This window comes from Rhea americana, unplaced genomic scaffold, assembly GCF_003343005.1.
Source record: "Rhea americana isolate MKP2758 unplaced genomic scaffold, rheAme1 scaffold_115, whole genome shotgun sequence".
Taxonomy (NCBI): Eukaryota; Metazoa; Chordata; class Aves; order Rheiformes; family Rheidae; genus Rhea; species Rhea americana.
This window is the reverse complement of record NW_028185206.1, coordinates 2,869,526-2,887,411: the sequence shown is the minus strand read 5'-3', so window position 1 is coordinate 2,887,411 and position 17,886 is coordinate 2,869,526. Positions and strand designations below refer to the sequence as shown.

General features: G+C 43.1%; 1 protein-coding gene across 1 annotated transcript; it reads right to left on the bottom strand.

Annotated features, from left to right (window-relative positions):
• Positions 1–8,062: 8,062 nt before the first annotated feature.
• Positions 8,063–17,377, bottom strand: TAL2 (TAL bHLH transcription factor 2). The gene is made up of 2 exons (XM_085317068.1): positions 17,259–17,377; positions 8,063–8,428 (listed from the first exon to the last, which is right to left on the bottom strand). The coding sequence occupies exon 2, from the start codon at positions 8,414–8,416 to the stop codon at positions 8,063–8,065; it is 354 nt and encodes a 117-aa protein (XP_085173194.1). The 5' UTR covers positions 8,417–8,428; positions 17,259–17,377.
• Between the last annotated feature and the right edge of the window lie 509 nt (positions 17,378–17,886).

Sequence of the window (17,886 nt, the reverse complement as noted above, 5' to 3'; positions counted from 1 at the left end):
TTCACATACTTTCCATGGCTGCTTCTACACCGCCATCTCTTCCTGCTGAATTCCCTGACCATTCCCACTCCTCTTTCTGTTTTTTTTTTTTTTTAAGCATTCATGTACAAAGATTGAAAGGCAAACCATAAAAGCACCCTATCAAGAGAGCACCCCAAATAGCAGTTTTGACAAGCCTAAAATGTTTTAAGTTGCACTCTAAAGGTCACCCTTTTGACAACCCCAATCCTAGACTTTTTCAGTACTTCACAGAGGCTGAATAAAAACCATCACAAATGTCAGGATAAGTCAAGCTTTGAAGCCATATTTGTGATAAGCCGCTGGCTGATGCTAACATGCAGTTTTCAAGAAGAAATACCATCTTCAGTTCCATTCACACAGTACATGGCTGAGAGGTGCTGAAAGTATTTACCTGATGAAGTTGTGATAAAAAACAAATAAATATTTTAAAAATTATTTTACCAACACTTCATTTTCATTTGTTTGATTTTAGAAATAACCAATCAACTTAAAAATACATTGTCAAGGGAAATGTATAAAGTATTTAGCTGTGTAAATATATATAATCAATATGTGTTTTTGTAGATTCAGCCGTTATTGGGAACCACTCTAAAAATGTGTGAAATTTATAGAAGCCTGTTGATCAGGGCTTTCCAAATGACTTAATTAATGATTTATTTGTTAGATGGAGCAGAAGCAAGATGTTTTGTTTTATTTAAGTAACAAATATGGAAGTAATATGGAGAACTCTACATCCTCAAAAAAAGGCAAGTGTCCATTTAGACGTGTCAGACTCAGAAGAACAAATCCTATACACTTTCTCTCACTTTCAGTAAGATTTTGTCTTGTTTTTGTTGTTGCAGTTTTGAATATGAAAGACTAATAGTTAAGACTTTAAAGGCAGAATTCATGTTTTTGCTGTTACAGGTGACCTTAAGTGAACTTTTAACACAGTCTTCAGGGAGATGGTAGGGGGAATATATATTTATATATAAATCTACTCAGCTATTCAGCTCAAAATTTAGTTGTAAAATTCTACTGCTAAAGTTACCTGCTATGGATGTTTCTCCCTGCCTAAAAACTTAGGATTAGAAAGTATCTATTTGCATTCCACAAGTCTACACAGAAACATGAATATTCTGTGGCAAGCACAGTGGCTTGGCTTGTTCATCAGACAGCAGCTGGCCAGTCTTCAATGCCTGAAAATTTAGGGGGAAAGTTTGCAGCATAGCTCAAGAGGAAGAGCCAAAGCAGGCAGCTCCCCACAGCACTGAGTTAATTCTGTTCCTGTTCAAGCGGCAGAGACTTTGCCCACCCAAGCAGGTTGTGCCACCACTGACTGAGCGCTTTTGGCAAATCCAGCCTGCCAGACTGGAGGAAGCTCTGGTGAATCAGCGGCAGACTGAGGGGTGGCCAACTGACGATCTTTTTTTTTTTTTTTTTTTTTTTTTCATGCAGACCCATAGAGATCAGTACAGAAGCTGTCAATTCATAGAGCCATACAATTCATTTTTAAACACCTTTTACTCTACAGGCAATAAAAAATTTTGGGTCACAGTCAATTGGCCTATATTCCATCTAAGCCTCTGTGCCCAGTTTTTCCTGCTAACTAGATCTAACAGTCTCCAGAGCAACTGCTTTAGGCACTGCAGTTTCCCTTTTAAAGTCTCCTCGTCTTTCTTGTAAGAATAGACCCTTTCTAAGCTTGAATTTAATACTGTACCTTTCTGAATGAGGGGGCCATCTATTGATTATATTTTGGTTGGTTGTACATCTACATATCTGAACACAATAACTCTATTGTGATTTCTGTAAAATATCTTCCTAGCTGCACTTTACCTTTCTCAACTCCAGAGCTAGCATTGCCATCTTGCATGGTTTACCAAACACAGTCTCTTTGACAAAATCAGTGCTACAAACCAACTCTGTCTAAGCTGTGATCTAGATCTTGTGTTCCCTTCTGGTAAGAACAAAATAGTTTCTTGGGCATCATGAGGTATTTCATGCCTCATTTTAAACGTTACTGGGCTTTGTGGCCTTAGCTGATCAAAGTGGAAAAAATATGAATTAAAGATTTCATACCCTAGAACTTGAACAGCAGTAGTTGTTTCTCTTGATATATATATTTTTTTGTTAATTAGATAGGCGCTTTCAGGAGGATAGGATGGAGGTTGGCTTGACCTATGCGTAACCTCCACTGTTCTAAATTTTTGTTTCAGATATTGTTGCATACACCCATGGCTAGAGGCAGAATATCTCACTGTAGAAATGCTGATTGTAGGCTGTCATCCTTAACTTTTGGCTTTAATCTTCCTAAGATAGGATCTATCTTTCCAAGGCAGTGAGTAAGGAAGCATCTAACGGAGTGACATATATTCTTCAGGTTTTATGTATTCACTGTTGTTCATAGTGGCTGCTGCCAGCAGTGGGGACAGAAAGGTGGACATGCAGAGAACCTTTCCTTCCCTGTACTTCCCTCCACTCCTCACCAGAAGAGAAGTCCACACAGAGAGATGGGCTGCTCTTTATCTGATGTTTTTGACTCCTGGTTCTTGGACATTCCCTTTTCAGAAAGCCTCTTCCAAACTGCGAGTTCTTGTAGCATCCTCAGTTGTGCACTGCCTGGTTTGCAGTCTATGGCAGCAAAATGAAACATGGAGGAGTTGAATGTTCATATACATTAGGGGATCTGGGGGAGAAAACAATGGAGTGAGGCTAACTGCGTCTCCCAGAGAAAGCAGGACCAACCCAGCATGCTACAAAAATCCTACCCCAGCTTACTAATTATTAATAATGAATAAATTGAACTAGATACACTAGGACAAACTCTACCTTGTACAACCTAAATCTRTGTTTGAGCTGCTTCTTCCACCCACCTTTTCGGCCTTCGATTATCTCAGCACCTGCTGCTTTAAAAATACAATTAAATCCTTGAAAACTGGTGGATTTAGACTGTCACTTTATCTATGGCCTTTAGATTTAAGGTTCTGCTCCCAAGTGACCTCTGCCCCACAGGTCAGCAGTTAAGTCGCCCATTCTCTCCACCTCCTTTCATCACCCAGCCTTCAAAGAGTAAAAGTCAGATCTGCCTTGCTTGTGCTGCTATAATCATAGTCACTGCATATCATTCTCTGACAGCTCGGAAATTCATGGAACCCATTTAGATACTGGAAGATGAATTACTAAATAGGTCATGAATTATGTACCTCTAAAACACATCTCTGTAGCTTCCTGTAGCTTGCTCTGAACAAGAGCTAGGATTCATCTTAGCCTCCTAAAATAACTAAATTAATTCCTTGAAAAAGGCAATGTCATAGCGCCATTTTTGTGCRCTGTTTTTATAGATGTGTTCTTGTCATGACTTTGACTACATTCTCCTCTTTAATTCACTGGCTAAGGAATCCTGTGAGTCTCCCTCTCTTGGTGTGCTTTCCTCCTCCCTGACTTAGATGCAGCCTAACTAGCAAAGCTGCTGAGCCCATACCTCAGCACAAAGTATTTCCAGGCATGGGCAATACTCTAGAAGAAAAAAGCACCATGCAGACATAGCTTTTCATTGTACATAGTCCAATGCTAAAAGAGTAGTGTGTTTGCATCAGGCAGAAATTGAACCAGCTGAATCCCCGACCAAAACCCAGATTGCATCTGGCCTTCCTCTAACCACATGCTGATCATCGCTAAGATGTAAACCCAAGAGCACAGCTTCCTTGCAAGACACAGTTCCAGTGTAGTTGTTTCCGTACTCAACCCCAGTATCTGCTGACTGCTTCAACTATGATTGATGGATGAGGCACCGATTGTGTAGAAGGCCACAGCAGGCTTGCTTCTCATGATACATGGGTTACTTTTACGGGCAGAATAAGTTGTATGTCTCCCGGCATCAGTTCCCATATCTTCTGTTGTGTGCAAAAGCACAAGACAAGCAAAAGAGCAAGTATTTCTCAGATAGCACCCATCCTCTAAAGAAAATAATCTTTATTTGACCTGAAATGTGAAGCTGTATTCTTCTCCTGATCCTGATGGAGATTTCCAGTAAAGTAATCTTATTCTTTATGTCTCACCAAGATTTCTGCTTTATAAAGGCATAAGAGTCATCTCACACTTCCTCTGTGCAGGGCAGAGTTACCATGGGTTGGAGGGAGACATGTCTTTTTTTAACCTTGSATCATGGATTTTGGTACCAGGAGCTATCAGAGATGCTTCTAGAAGATMACACATTGGCAGGTTTTTCTTAAAATATTACCAGACATGTTCTCTTCCACCACAAAGAAAAAGGTGCTATTCACACAACCCTATTTAGAAGTGCTACCTACTACAATCAGACTCTGTAGGGGCAGAGGGTACTCTCTAAGGTGGCACTGTCTTGCATGGTATAGATACGTATTTTGAGGCTCATGGTTGCTGCTTTGGTGACTTTGATACAGAATCACTTGAGACAATACATTTCTCAGGTACATTTCAGAAAGCACCTAGCTTCCAAATTCCTCCCTTGATGTAACATGGGAAAGTATCAAGGCTGTGAGATGTCAGGTTGAGCATGAAACTGAAATTGGCCCTGTGTCCCAGTGGTTTCCTTTTGTTTCCTCACAATTTCTATTAATAATCAAGAGGGAGTATTTTTCTTCTCCCTCTCAACCCAGTAAACAATTGGGGATTAGATTGCTTCTGCCAGGTATTAGCCAGAAAGAGCAGCTTTATATCCTAAGTTCCCCTGAACTTTGGAGGAAATTTTATTTCTGAACCCAGTCAGATATATTCCAGCCCAAATGTATACATTGCTCCTATTTGAACTTCTCCAGATAATAACAAACTCAAACCAGAGTCCTAATTAGTTCTTTAGAATGACTTCTCCTTTTAAAAAGGAGTTGGTTAAAATCTTTTGAATTATAAATATCTTCAAGACAAATACAAAAATGTTTTATAGTGAAATTGTATTTATCTTTTTCAAGAGCTGGTCAAAATCTTTCTAATACATAAATCTGGGAAACAGTTAAAACAAAAATGTAAGAAATTGTTATAAACAAAGTATTCCCTTCGTTCTTCATCAACTGATAATATTTCTAAATTATTTCTGAGATCAAAATATGACATAAGTGCTGAACAGTAGAATGATTCTTCACTGGAAGTTGCATTGTAATATTTTTGGCATCCTCTAACAAGTGTTACACAAATGGAAAATGAAATTTGAGAAAAGTTTAAGAAGACAGATATTAGTCTCTTAAATAATTTGTTTAGAATATATTAGAAGTTAAATAACATCGTATGCCACAAAATGTGATTAGATACACCGTATTTGTTCATGGTCATACAGATAAGAAATCTACAAAACACAAAGGGAAAGAGTCCTAATGAAAAAAGTCTTTGGTAGATAGATCTAGTCAAATACATGCTGTACATGAGAGTAGGAAGCTCCTAAACAGAAAGCAGAACAAAGAAAGCACTGGTGGAAATCAAATAAATAACAAGGATTTTCTGTCCTTTTTAGGACAGAAAATAACAAGCATTTTACGTTACATAATAGCCAGGTTTTCTTTCCCCGTCCCTTGACAATAACTCTGCTCACAGACATTTTGACTTGTCCTGGTGACGAGTATGTTTCCTAGGATAGCAAGTGGCTGACAGACCAAATAGCACCACCACGCCCCACCAATAAGTGCCCTGATTCTCTTGAACTAATTTATCCCGCTGTAACTCCCTGCAAGTCGACAGAAACCTAAGAGAGGAGGATTTGGCTCATTACCTTTGAGGCTCTGTGCAGAAGAGACTGTGGCTCTGTTCAGTAACATTAAAGCAGTCAGAGGCAGGGAGAAAGCAAGTACTAGTATCACAGAACATGCAAGAGACTCTTAGCATGTTTCCACTCAGCTGCTCTCCAGTATAATCTCAGCCCTGACAACGCAGAAGTGCAGAGGTAAGTAAATTGAAAATTAACACTATTCAGAAACCAAATGAAGTAGTCACTAACTTTTTCAGCTTTTTCTTTAGGTTAGAATTTTCCTCCATAGGGTACCTATAGCAGCAACTCTGGGCTAGGTGAGATATACTCCTGTCAGATCTTAGTCCTCACCAATGCACAGGACCACCCAATACACACTTAACAGGAACTAGCCCAATTTCCTTTGGTACAACTCTGAAAGGTGCCTGGGAGCTGAGAGGAAAAGCACTCTTCTCAGCGGGGGAGGTTTTGAAAGGCAGCTTAACTTCAGGTGACAAATTTGTGCAGAAGGGCTGCACACATTATATATACAAACCCTGTCTCTGCTTTCTTGAGGGCAGCTGGTTATCTCAAGCAGATATAGCCCAAGGGCATACCCTAGCACATGGCAACTCCATTTCTGTGCCTGTCATGAACAGTTTTCTAAACATTGAACTACACCTTGGTCCACATTGAAATAAACAGGCCCTATGTSAGTGTGAACAGGATCTGACCAGGAATGAGTCCTGCTTAAACTCCTTGGCATCTTTTCTGTTGCTCTAAGTAGTTTTATAATATTGATGAGCCATCCAAGTCTTTGCCGATACAGGACATAATTCAGTTAGGAGATTAAATTGATTTGTGTGCAACAGACCGCAATAGTCATGATTACGAAACCTCTCTTGTTCTGCTTATTATCTAGACAGTTACAACCGATAGATGGGCCCTCTAAATGGAAGGYGTTCACACTACTTTCTTTTCCTTGCTGGATCAACCCATTTGGGATGGTGTCCAAAGTTCCGACTTGACTGTGACGGGCAAAAACAGTGAGTTTAAAAGCAGCCAGCTGGTTGCACAGGCAGCCTGCCCCTGCTCTCCAGGCAGCCGTCAACCCAACACCACGCAGCCCTGTGACACTGCCCCAGGGTCTCAGAGGTGACTGCAAGGATCTGTGCAGCCCAAGGGCTGCCTCCACCAGCTGCAAAAGCAGGGTTGACTCAGTCAGGAGTTGAACACCCAAGGCTCCTGTTACACAGCCAGAGCCAAACTGGCACTAGAGTGCACCGAGGATTGTACATCCAGCACMTATCCTGGGCCCAGACACACTCTGACTGCTTCTGCATTCTAGTGCAGAAGAGTGTTTCCTAAGAAAGCACTGTGTTTCATTAAAATGTGCATGTATTCAACTATGGAAAATAGCTTGCAGGTGGACTGTAGGTCCCATGCTGCCTGGCTCAGGTAGGGGCACTATTCACCAACATTTCCATGAAAGCAGTGGATCACTGGGGCCTTTTTCCTGGGATCTCCCTCCCAGAATGAAGCCTCTCTCATTGCTACAACTATTCAGAATAAAAAAATTTAGCCRGCAGACATTTTGATAGGCTTTGAAGGTAGCTGGAGTGTAGAAGACCAAATTCATTCATATATTCACTCTCACTGCTAGGGGCAAGGTTTACTGGTGGCTCTGTTCCTTCTGAACCCACTGAAACTCATCCATGACTATATCTTCATTTATTTTAAATCAGTATTTTCATTTTAACAACTTGCTTAATTTTGTCTAATACCATTTTACTCGAACATTAGGGATCTCTTTAGTCTGATGGGCAAAGGCATAGCAAGACTCAAGGGCTGGTAATTGTATTTTCAAAAAAGTTTAAGATAGAAGTAAGATTCACAGGCCGAACAGTGAGTGCCACTGAAAGAGGGCTATAGCATATTACATATCCCTCAAAATCTTTCACTATAGTCAGGTGTCTTTCATGGATAATTTTGTGGTGCCGTCACTACCTCGAGCTCAGTAGAGTTTGTGCAACATGCCACAGTAAAATAATCTGTTTTCCTGCCAGAATCACTGGATGAATTTCTATGGCCCTATTTATTGAGGAGATCAGAGCGGAAGGCCTTCCTGGCTTGGACTCTGTGCAACAACAGCAGTGAATCCTTCCAGGCTCCAGAGGCTGAAAGGTCCGTACCGGGCTGTCCAAGCTGTTGGTTCACCAAAGAATTCCTTTCCTATTAAATAAAAATATATATCAAAAAAAAATAAAAATAAGCAGATAATCACATTATACATGGGAACAACCCACAGATTCTGCAAAAAGAGCGGGACTATCCGACTAACACCCAGACTGCATCTCTCATTGTCTGCTAAGGAGATGACATCTCTGACCAACACTCTGCAATGTTGCTGCTCATGCCAGGAGATGGAACACCACAGTTTTCAATCAGAGTCAGTTCCTCCATGCTTTGTAAGTGTGGGGCTTGCTGGAAAAAACCCAGGATGCTGCCGTGTGCTGCTACTCCTGTCTGCTGCAGGCTGGACTCCCCCAGCACCTTGACAAGGAAATTGATGTATCTCATAGCTAACCGGAGTGTCTCATTCTTGCTCAGTTTTTTGTCTGGAGGATGAGTGGGAATGAGTTTTCTCAGCTTGGCAAAAGCACTGTTGACATTTTGCTGCCTCCATCGCTCCCTGGTGTTGGTGAAGAGCTTCCTTGTCATCCTCAAAAAGTGCTGCAAAGTAAAGGAGATGATGGTGAGCAAGTGCTAGATACACAAGGCTCTCCTGCAGGTCATGGATGTGGGAGCACTGCAACTTCTGGACCAACTGAGAGCACATGGTGGTGGTGGTGCTAAAAATTTTGTGTTTGTCTGCTATGGCTGATGTCCTTTCCCTACATATTCTGCACAGATTCACCCTAATTCCTAAAGCTGTGTCCCCATCCCAACAGCAGTCATTGACATAACAGCTGCAATCAGGCATCAGTGTCCAATAATCTGCTCTCGAAGAAGTAAATGGAATTTGATTTTCCCATGCAACCCTTCGGTGCTGCTCCCCAGCCTCCTGAGGCTTCCCCTGTGGCAGGAGTCTCATAGCACTCTGCATAAGCTCCCCCAGGCTGTGTGAGGAACACCTGGGCACTTCTTGTGGAGAAAGGAAGGCCCAGAGCAGGGCATGTCAGTGCTTCCCAAGGCCCAGTTCAGACCTTCCTGGAGGCTGCTTGCAGCTGGCCCAAGCCCCATGACTCATAGCTGGAGCTAAGCCAGACTCAGCTGGATCTTCAGCATAGGTCCTGAGTGAGCAGAGAGCTGACAATGAGGATATACATGATTATGATTGTTTCAGAAGGCTCCCCTAGGGAAGCAATGGTCTGGTTCCTTGCCCAGCCCATGCTGATTGCTGTATGCTAGTGTCAGTGACTCTTCAGTCTAATCTATTCAGGCTTTTTCTATTTTCACTTCTGAGAGCTGCCAAGACTAAGCCACAAATGCCATGATTGCTCCTAGGCAGTGTCGCACAGGCTGCAGAAGGAAAGTGTGACTCCTATGAAACATGTAGGCATCGCAGCCAAAACATCCATGTAGATTTTACTTGGCCATGCTGCCGTGGAGACCTGAGCAGAGCAGAGGAGGGAATCCAGTGCCCAGAGCAGATCTGGCAGCAGAAGAGAACTATGTGAGCCATATGGATTAATTTTAAACGCCGTTTAGCAGAGAGATTTTCAAAAGTTCTCAGGGTTGACCTAACCCTGCTCCCATTGCCAGGAATCTCAGTGACTGAATGAGATATGTATCTGTATAACCGAGATATGTATCTCGGACCACCTTGCTCTCCCTGTCCTTCTCCTTCTCCCAGGAGAACTGTGTCTGTCCCCAAAGTCTCTGCAGCCCCGGCTCAGAAACATACAACAGTTTTAGCTCACCTCTGCAAAGCCCTCTTTTCTTCCTCACAGCCCTGACTTTGGTAGGAGACATTCACTTTTCCATTTCTGAAGCTGCACTTTATGCCAGTGGTGCGCAGGGCCATTGGAGCAGGGGAAAAACAATCCACAGCCAAGAGGCTAAAGGACAAATGTTTCCATCTACCCTCTTATATGATGGTGAAAACTTCAACTCTTTATACTCATTGTCAAACTCATCCTCACAACAACCCTAGAGGGTGCAGGGGAAACAACACATCTCACCCACTGACAGGGAAAACTTAGAGGGTGAAAAATCATGAAAAGTCCTAGAAAAGACCTTGTGTTTATGTGAAGCAGCCTCATCTTGTGCAAGACAGCTGGGGCTCACCCAGTACGTGGTAATAGCTGGTGTGAATAAATAAGTCCCACTGACTCAAAGACTAAATGGATCGCCCTGACTGAGACACAGGAAACACATGGAAGTCGCTCCCAGCTCCTTCGGGTCCCCATCCAGCACTCTGATTACAGATCATCCAGGAAACACAGCTACATGGTCATAAATTATGTTAGAACCATGTTCAGAGACCTTAGTCAGAGGTGCAGCTCATATCATCTATCTTTGGCTAGGTGCATGCTGCCCGTACCAGCCAGGCTACATCCACTCTGCTGCCCTCAGCTGTAGACTTTACAGGGCTACCCATGCTGCTATTTTGGTAGAGGTTTGAAATTACTGTCATGGCCCAGTTGCCTGTATTACCTTTAGAGGAGAAGAAAGTTCTTTGATGAGATACTTATTTAAAAACAAACTCTTGTATTTCACACTGAGAGATATTCATATTTTTGTAGACATAAATTTTGAGACCCATTTCGTTTCATCCAAGTTGGTATTGTGCTTTGTTTTTGTTCTCCTATTCTGTGTATTACCTTTGGTTTGTGCTGTGGGACAAATCTACTTGGTATTTTGCACTTACTTGAAAGAGCTAGCATGTACCTCTTTGGCCAAAATGCTGCAAAATCACTGGTATGGATTTTAAACATTGTCTTTCATTGCTCCTCTGTACTCTGGCATGTTCATCCCTGGCTGCAATACAATTTTCTTTATTACATTTTAATTCTTCCAAGCAGCTGCTTGAGTCCGTATGAAGTTGACTGCCTCCTTTTCTTTTTTTTTTTTTCTTTTTTTTTTCTTTTTTTTTAAGATAGAATTTATCCACGTATGAAGACAGTTGTTTTTCTAAAGCAGGGAAACTTACCTGGGCTTCCTTGTTTCTCCTGATGGCCCCAGTGGATTGTATTATGCCAGGTCTTTTAGCCTCTGCATTGTGGCTCTGATACGTGGTTCTGTGTTAGCTGGATGCCTGTTTACATCTTAGCTACAAATACAGATGGAAGTCAAGCTCCTCTCCCCCTGCTGCTGATAGTCCCCAGCGCAGCACTGCAGGAAAGCAGGTTAGCATATAGCCCTGGCACTGCAAGCATCTCATCCCATCCTGTTAGTGATGTTATTGGTGGAAAAATAACCCCAGCCTACCCTCCTAACACCACTCTGTCTCTCCGCTCTTTCGGTTGGAAAGGACAATACTGCATTTGTGGTCACAAGCCTTGTCAGCAAACAGATGTCTTTGTGAGACCAGCTCCTGTTTTGCACTTTTTGACATTTATTCAACATCAGCAACAGTCTTCCCCCCACCCCCAACGTCTCCTCTTGGACTGATAGCTCTGTGGGGAGGCTTCATTTTCAGTGTAAGCCACCTCCACACCTCTCTCCACCTTAAATTCCTCTCTCCTTTCTCCCATTAATGTCACAGGTTCCTTAGCATTTTCTGCTATTGCACTCAGAATTTCTGCTAGAAACATGAGTGAAAAATCAGCCTAGCCCAATACTCTAATAATTGTAATGTTTCGACAAAGCTTCCTTTCCTCTATCATCACCTATGCTTCCCTCTAATTCTCTGTGACTGCAGCGTATTACAGTCCCACAGCAGCGAGTTTACTGACAAAGGGTGTGATTTATGCTCCTTTTGTTTCATTGCTTTCTTCCTCTTCCCTCCTTCTCTCCAACCCTCCCCACCAAGCTTGGCTTTCAATACAAAATTACTAGCAGTTTCTGATATTTGCTAATGTTGCACGTCTGAACAATGTATTCCCTAGCTCTTTCTGGTGTGGTGTATGAAATATGTATTGTCTCGTGGCTGCATGTAGCTTGTATCCCCCAATCTCTTTTAAATCTATGCAGAAACTACGTGTTTGTTTGCACGTAACACGGACAAATAAACTGCATTAACCTGCAAGCATGAGTTCAAAGCTTGCTGGTCACTTCACCAACTTCAGGTTAACAGCCCCACGTTGAGCTGGTCAGAAAGGAGACCCAGGAAAACAGCAGCTCAAGGGGATTAATTCTGCTCTCAGAAATGTAGATCTGGAGGGTTACACCATTTTCACTACAGGAATTACTCTGAAAATTAAAATATTGCTATTCAGGACAGGATTTAACTGGAATCAAGACAGCAAATAGAGAAGTGGTGGGTAAGTGCAGATTCATGAGCTGAGATCCACATCTGCAGCATGCAAAGAGAATTGTGCAGAATGAGAACTAACCCTAGCCCAGCAGCAGATCTACTCCAACAGCCAGAAAGAAAGAAGAAAAAAATTTCACCATTGCCCACCAAAGAGATAAATTAAGCTCCTTCCATCCTTCTTATCTACTGCTTGAGAAACAGGAAAATAGGAAATACGTATATACATATATATATACGTATATACATACACAYACACACGTATATACTGTCTGTGGTTAATGCAGCCGCAAACGTCACCAAACAAAAGACTAAATAATGCAGAGAGAAGATGGAAATCTCTCCCTCAAGAGAGGGAGCCTCTCTGTGCAAAAGCCACCCAGACAATTCAAGCAGCAGCAGCCTTGGCAGCTCAGGCACAGCTCTCTTAGGACATTCTCCTGCAAATGTCCCCTAGCACCAGTGGTTAATGTCTGAGGGCTGGCAGGGAGCTCACCAGGAGCCCAGCGTTCAATCATAATTAGCAGGCTGCTATTAAATAAAGATCTCAGATGAGGGAGTTCTTCTCTCATGTTATACCTTTGACCTCAGTGAAGTTAAATCCATGTTGAAACCAGCCACTAGAGACCTACTCCTGCAAATCTTAATCGGAGAGCAAATACCTGCTGCCAGCAAGAATTGGAGGGCTTGTAGTAAACTCACAGTGCCACGCTGCTGCTCCATGGGGAAAAAAGCCTGATGTTAGCAGGCTACTTAACACTTGCACTGGGGTTTTGTAAAGTCCGCTCAGCCCTTCAGTAGATGGCAATGGAACAACAGATGGTGCAGGTGCTTGTGAGCCCGATGCACAACAGGGCTGAAGATGCCCCAGATACAGCCCTTCGCATCTGCGCTTTGTTCACATTGCAGCAGGGCAATGRGGAGCAGAGGGAAAAGAGGAAGCTCATTGTTTCCCTCTTCAATTTCATGCTAGTCTTGGAGTGTGGGACTCAGCTCCACACAGAGSGGAAGATTGAGCATGGATGTCACAAGACATTACGCTGCCTGGCAATAGCACTCGTGGCTTTTTCTTTTTTTTCTTTTCTTTTTTTTCCTTGAGTGAAATAAGCTTGAACTCTTTGCAACTGAACCACGCTGTTTGCTGCACAGCTGGTGGGATTGCAAGGGCTTCCCCTAGGCTGGAAGGGGAAGGAGGAGGAGACAGGACAATCCACCCAGCTTGCAAGGATACACAAGAGGAGCAGCACACCTCTGGGTACAAGCTCTTCCCTCACGTCTTTTCTCAACCCCCTTCCTCCATCACCACCTCCCCAAGCCTTGGCACTTCACCCCTCCTTGAGGAGAAGCTCCTGCCAGAGCACCTCCCAGTGTGAAATCCCACATTGGCACTCATGGACAAGGAAGCACTGAGCAGGAGCTGCCTGGGGAGCCAAGTAATGGACTGGCGGTCAGGAGACTTCACTTCTGCCCTCACTGCTACTGGTCTTTTGCTGTAGGCAAATCTCTTCCTCCTGGTGTGTCTCCATGTCCCACCTGCCTGTAATTAGCTTGTCTCAGCTATAAGGTTTTTGGAAAGGAAAGCATTTTTTTGTGTGTGCAGCCTCCAGCAGCACACAGCAGCCCAGCCTTGCTTGGGACCTGTGGGCACTACACTACATTTGTGCAATGAAAGGGAACAAGCAGCTCCCAGCTCTCTTAGGGTGCTTCCGAACGTCCTTAATGAACATCATTTTGTTTTAAACACAATGTGAGAAGAGGAACTCCTGCTGGAGTAAATAAGGGTTCTTTTCACGGCCTTGCACCTCCATCGGGGGTGTTATCCAGTCATATTGTGGTACAAAGTACAGCACAGCAGCAAAGGCACTGTAAAAAACAGTCAGTACTAAATGAGAGATTTACCTTTTTCAGAATCTGTAAATCTAGGACAACACACATCGTGAAATTTCTGCTTCTGGGAGCCTTCCTGTCTAAGGCAGCATTTACAGAAACTATTGCAGCTGCATGGTGCTCTCTTTGAACCTTTAAAAAAAAGGAGGGGGAAGGGGAATCACTAAGGTCCTCCAAAGCAATTGTGTAAAGTCCTCAAGCTGAAATCAGCCCTCCTATTTTGGGGATACTTGTCTAAAATATCTGCGATCACAGCTTCAGAATGTGAGTTTCACATGACTCAGTGTTGCTGCACTTGGGCTGTTTAGCCCTGCAATCGATATGCTGCCCGGGCGGGGAGGCATTTTCCTCAAGGGAGTGCACTCATCGCTTTCTAAAGAAGCAGGCTTCCCTTTCTTAAGCAGACTCCTTTCTTAGGTTGGACACCTTGAACCTGAAATTCCATAAGATTACTTTAGGAAAACTCACTCTGCAAAGCGACAGGCTATAACGCAAGAGACACTTAGAACCACAGAGTGGTAAGGTTGGAAGGGACCTCTRGAGATCATCTAGTCCAGCCCTCAGCATCTAGTCCAACCCTCAGCATAGCCCATGCGGGGACTGAACCCATGACCTTGGCATTAGCAGCATCACGCTCTAACCAGCTGAGCTAAACCTGCCCCCTGAGTTTTGGTCAAGTACAAAATGTGTGGTTAAGAACTTAAACATGAATGGTGAAGAGATTTACACAATTAAGCTCCCAGTGCACATGAGAAAAATTGATCTCTTCTTTCCTGTGGCTTCCCCCTTGCCTGTACATTTTATACTTCTTTGCAGTAAAATCAAATTATATCACAAACCTCTGCCAAAAAAAAAAAAAAAAAAAAAAAAAAAAAAGTCATACTCATGGGCTGTAACTTAATTTGTGTTAAATTAAAGTCTAGTATATTGTCATGGACATGATGGCTTGCAAGGTACCACAGCTAAGAAAGGCACATTCTGCAAGGAAGTGTAGCCTTGTGTTTGCTAAACTTGTACTAATGACAATCTCTACTCCAGAAGATCTGGGGCAGGTCTTTTCTGTAATACTATCTCTCTGATCTCCTGGTCCCACCTCCAGCAAGGCCCCCTCAAGCCAAAACCTGAACTACAGCCCCGGTGRGTTTCCTTTAAAAGCACAGTCTCTGTGAAAGTCGCCCCAGATGTTACTTGCAGACACTGAGGGACACAGCAGGGATGCCGATCCACCAGACTTCATGTACAGAAGCCCTGCTCTGCACAGATGTTAATACTCCCACACCATTGCAGTGCACATTACTGCACGCCTCTCTCTGCACCTGCCACAGTAAGGTAGGAGGGCAGCTTTTAACAGCAGAAATAAGTCCGTTTGCTGTGACTGCATGTGAAGGAAAGTCCATGTGCTCCTCACCGATAACATCTCGTGTAAAGGGGGAGGGGAGGTCGGACGCTGCATGTCTTGCAGCTCCATGACAGACCAGCCTGCGGCAGGCCACTCTGTTACAGGAGCAGAGAGGGGAAATTTGCCTCAGGATCAGGTGTTATTTTAGGATATGACATCACCACTCCCAAGGCAACACCGACTTTTGCATTTTATCCAGTTCTGCTCTCAGATTGCTACTAAACCTCCCTGGGACTTCAGCAAAAGCAGGACCAGCAGCCTAACACCAGCCAGGTATCTCTGTGCAGTGCCCTAACTTCCTACCACACGAGTTACAACCAGCCCACTGACCACCACAGCATCACTCCAGAACTAACTGTGTCTACTGTGCTTTAAGATTACAGCAAAGCACTGAGAAATGCACCCACGGGGGCAGACTGCAGCTTCCAAAAGTGCAACACGAACCACCGCAAGACAAGGGCCGTGATTCTGGCTATGCCTGGTAGAAAGATCAGCACTGAAGTCATTGCTGCCACCACCGTGCTCTGGTGCTCACCTGCCTTTAGTCCTCAGGCCTCCCAGCTAGCATGCAGGCTCTCTCCGTACTTCATTTCTTCGCTCAGCTGCTCATACCACAACCGGTTTGATGGTTTATGTAATCAGGCAGTAAAAAGAAGCTGCACTGGTTTTACCCATGTTTTGTAAACCAAGAAACACACATTGGAGAAAGGTTCTAAAAATCATACATTGCCCTGTACTGTTATGTGAAAATAAGGAAGGATAGAGATAGCTAATGCAGAAAAATGTTCCTTTTACTGTTAATTAACTTTCTCGGGCAAATACAGCTCTGTATACTAGATTATCCTTGGATATGTGAATTCATTAGAGATTGGGTGGTTTAAAAAATGTGACTAGTATTCACCTAGTGAACTGAAATGAGTAAAATTGCTAAGATTTTTCTCCCAAGTGAATTACTGTACTGAATGAAATTCAAATGCCTATATGTATTTTACACACCTACATCAGCTGTGAAGCAAATGACCAGTAAAGTAGTGAGGATGTTTTTAAATATGTGAAGATCAGAATTTATAGTACTTCCTTTACGTTCTCATCTGTTGACACATTCATAGGATTTTCAGAGTCTGGTGCATAAGCGTATAGTAAGGCCTAACAGATGCATAAGCTATTTTATACTTTACAAATATATATATATATATATATTTAAATACTAAACAACTTTAGAGAACTCTGCTAAATTCTACTTCTAAATTCAAAGAGCCTATGATGTTCTGTGTAATGATTTTACACAGTGCAATAACCAGATTTACAGCACTTTGCGCTGGTGTAAATGAGTTCACCTTGTGTGTAGTTATGGGGTTAATATGTAAGCAAGTCTTGGAGCAGTCTTCCTAAAATCACATTTGTTTGCTCTACACTTTCTGATCATCAGCATTTTTTTTCCAGAAGAGGTCGAGCCAATTAATAATTTCTCCTAGCCTGAGATTTACCTCGCTTAGTCTTAGCAGATTCTGACAGTTTGAATGTAAAAACACTGTGAAAAGCCCAGGCACGTAAAGAGGGCAACACAGTCACTTCTCTTGATTAAATGCAGTCACCTGTTACGTGGCAGTTTCCGTAACTACTCAGTTTGTCAAGGAGGGTGCCTTACGCTCACCTTTTCAGTGGCAAGATCCAAAGGCAGCATGACAAGAAATAAAAATCCAGCTGACGGTAAATGGTTATTTGCAGAAATTCCTTCCTTTAACGATATTTTCTGCTGTTTGCACCTGAAAGGAAACTTAGGCGTTGCTAGGAAAGTTGCACAACAAGCCCGAAAGTCTGGAAGTGCCTCTGTAAAGAGAAGAGGCCATGTCACTTACTTTTCCCGTCACAGGTGCCTGTGGCTCTTTGAAACCTGCTTAGCGGGTGAGCGGACAGCAAAATCGGATGTTTCCTATTTGTCGTTCCCGTCCGCTCTTGCAGCGAGTGCCTGGCCGCAGCGCCTGCTCTTGCCGGAGTCAGCCTCTTGCTGGTCCTGCTGCCTCATTTATACGATACCAGGTCCTTTGTCTGGCGCGTGTCGCCACTAGTCTTCGCAATCCAGGGAGCTTGTTTTGCATCTCCCGGGAGATTCCCTCTACCCGGCCTTTCTTCTTCTCACTACGCAGTCTCTTCACTTTTCCAGAGGGTTGGAGCTGGTGCTGGGCAGTAGCGACGACCGCACTTACTAGCCATAGAGTGACTCTGGCTAGATCAGATACATTTTGGGGGAAAGGATGGAAAGTGCTTTTGTCAATAAATATCTTTTTTCTTTTTTTCCTTTTTCTTCTTTTTCCTTTTTTTTTTTTTTTTCTTTTTGTATTTGTTTCGTCAGCTCTAAGCTTGTAATAACATTTTTTCTGGAGATGCTAACATCCCCTGTTCATCCAGAGCTAGTTTGAAGGCAACTCAGTATTCAGAAATGGACTGATTTTCTTATAGTATTCCCAACCAGCAGAGTCTATCTCT

What these genes read in the sequence shown, in the direction of transcription:
- TAL2 (XM_085317068.1), bottom strand. Translation starts at nt 8,416, where the DNA reads ATGACAAGGAAGCTCTTCACCAACACCAGGGAGCGATGGAGGCAGCAA.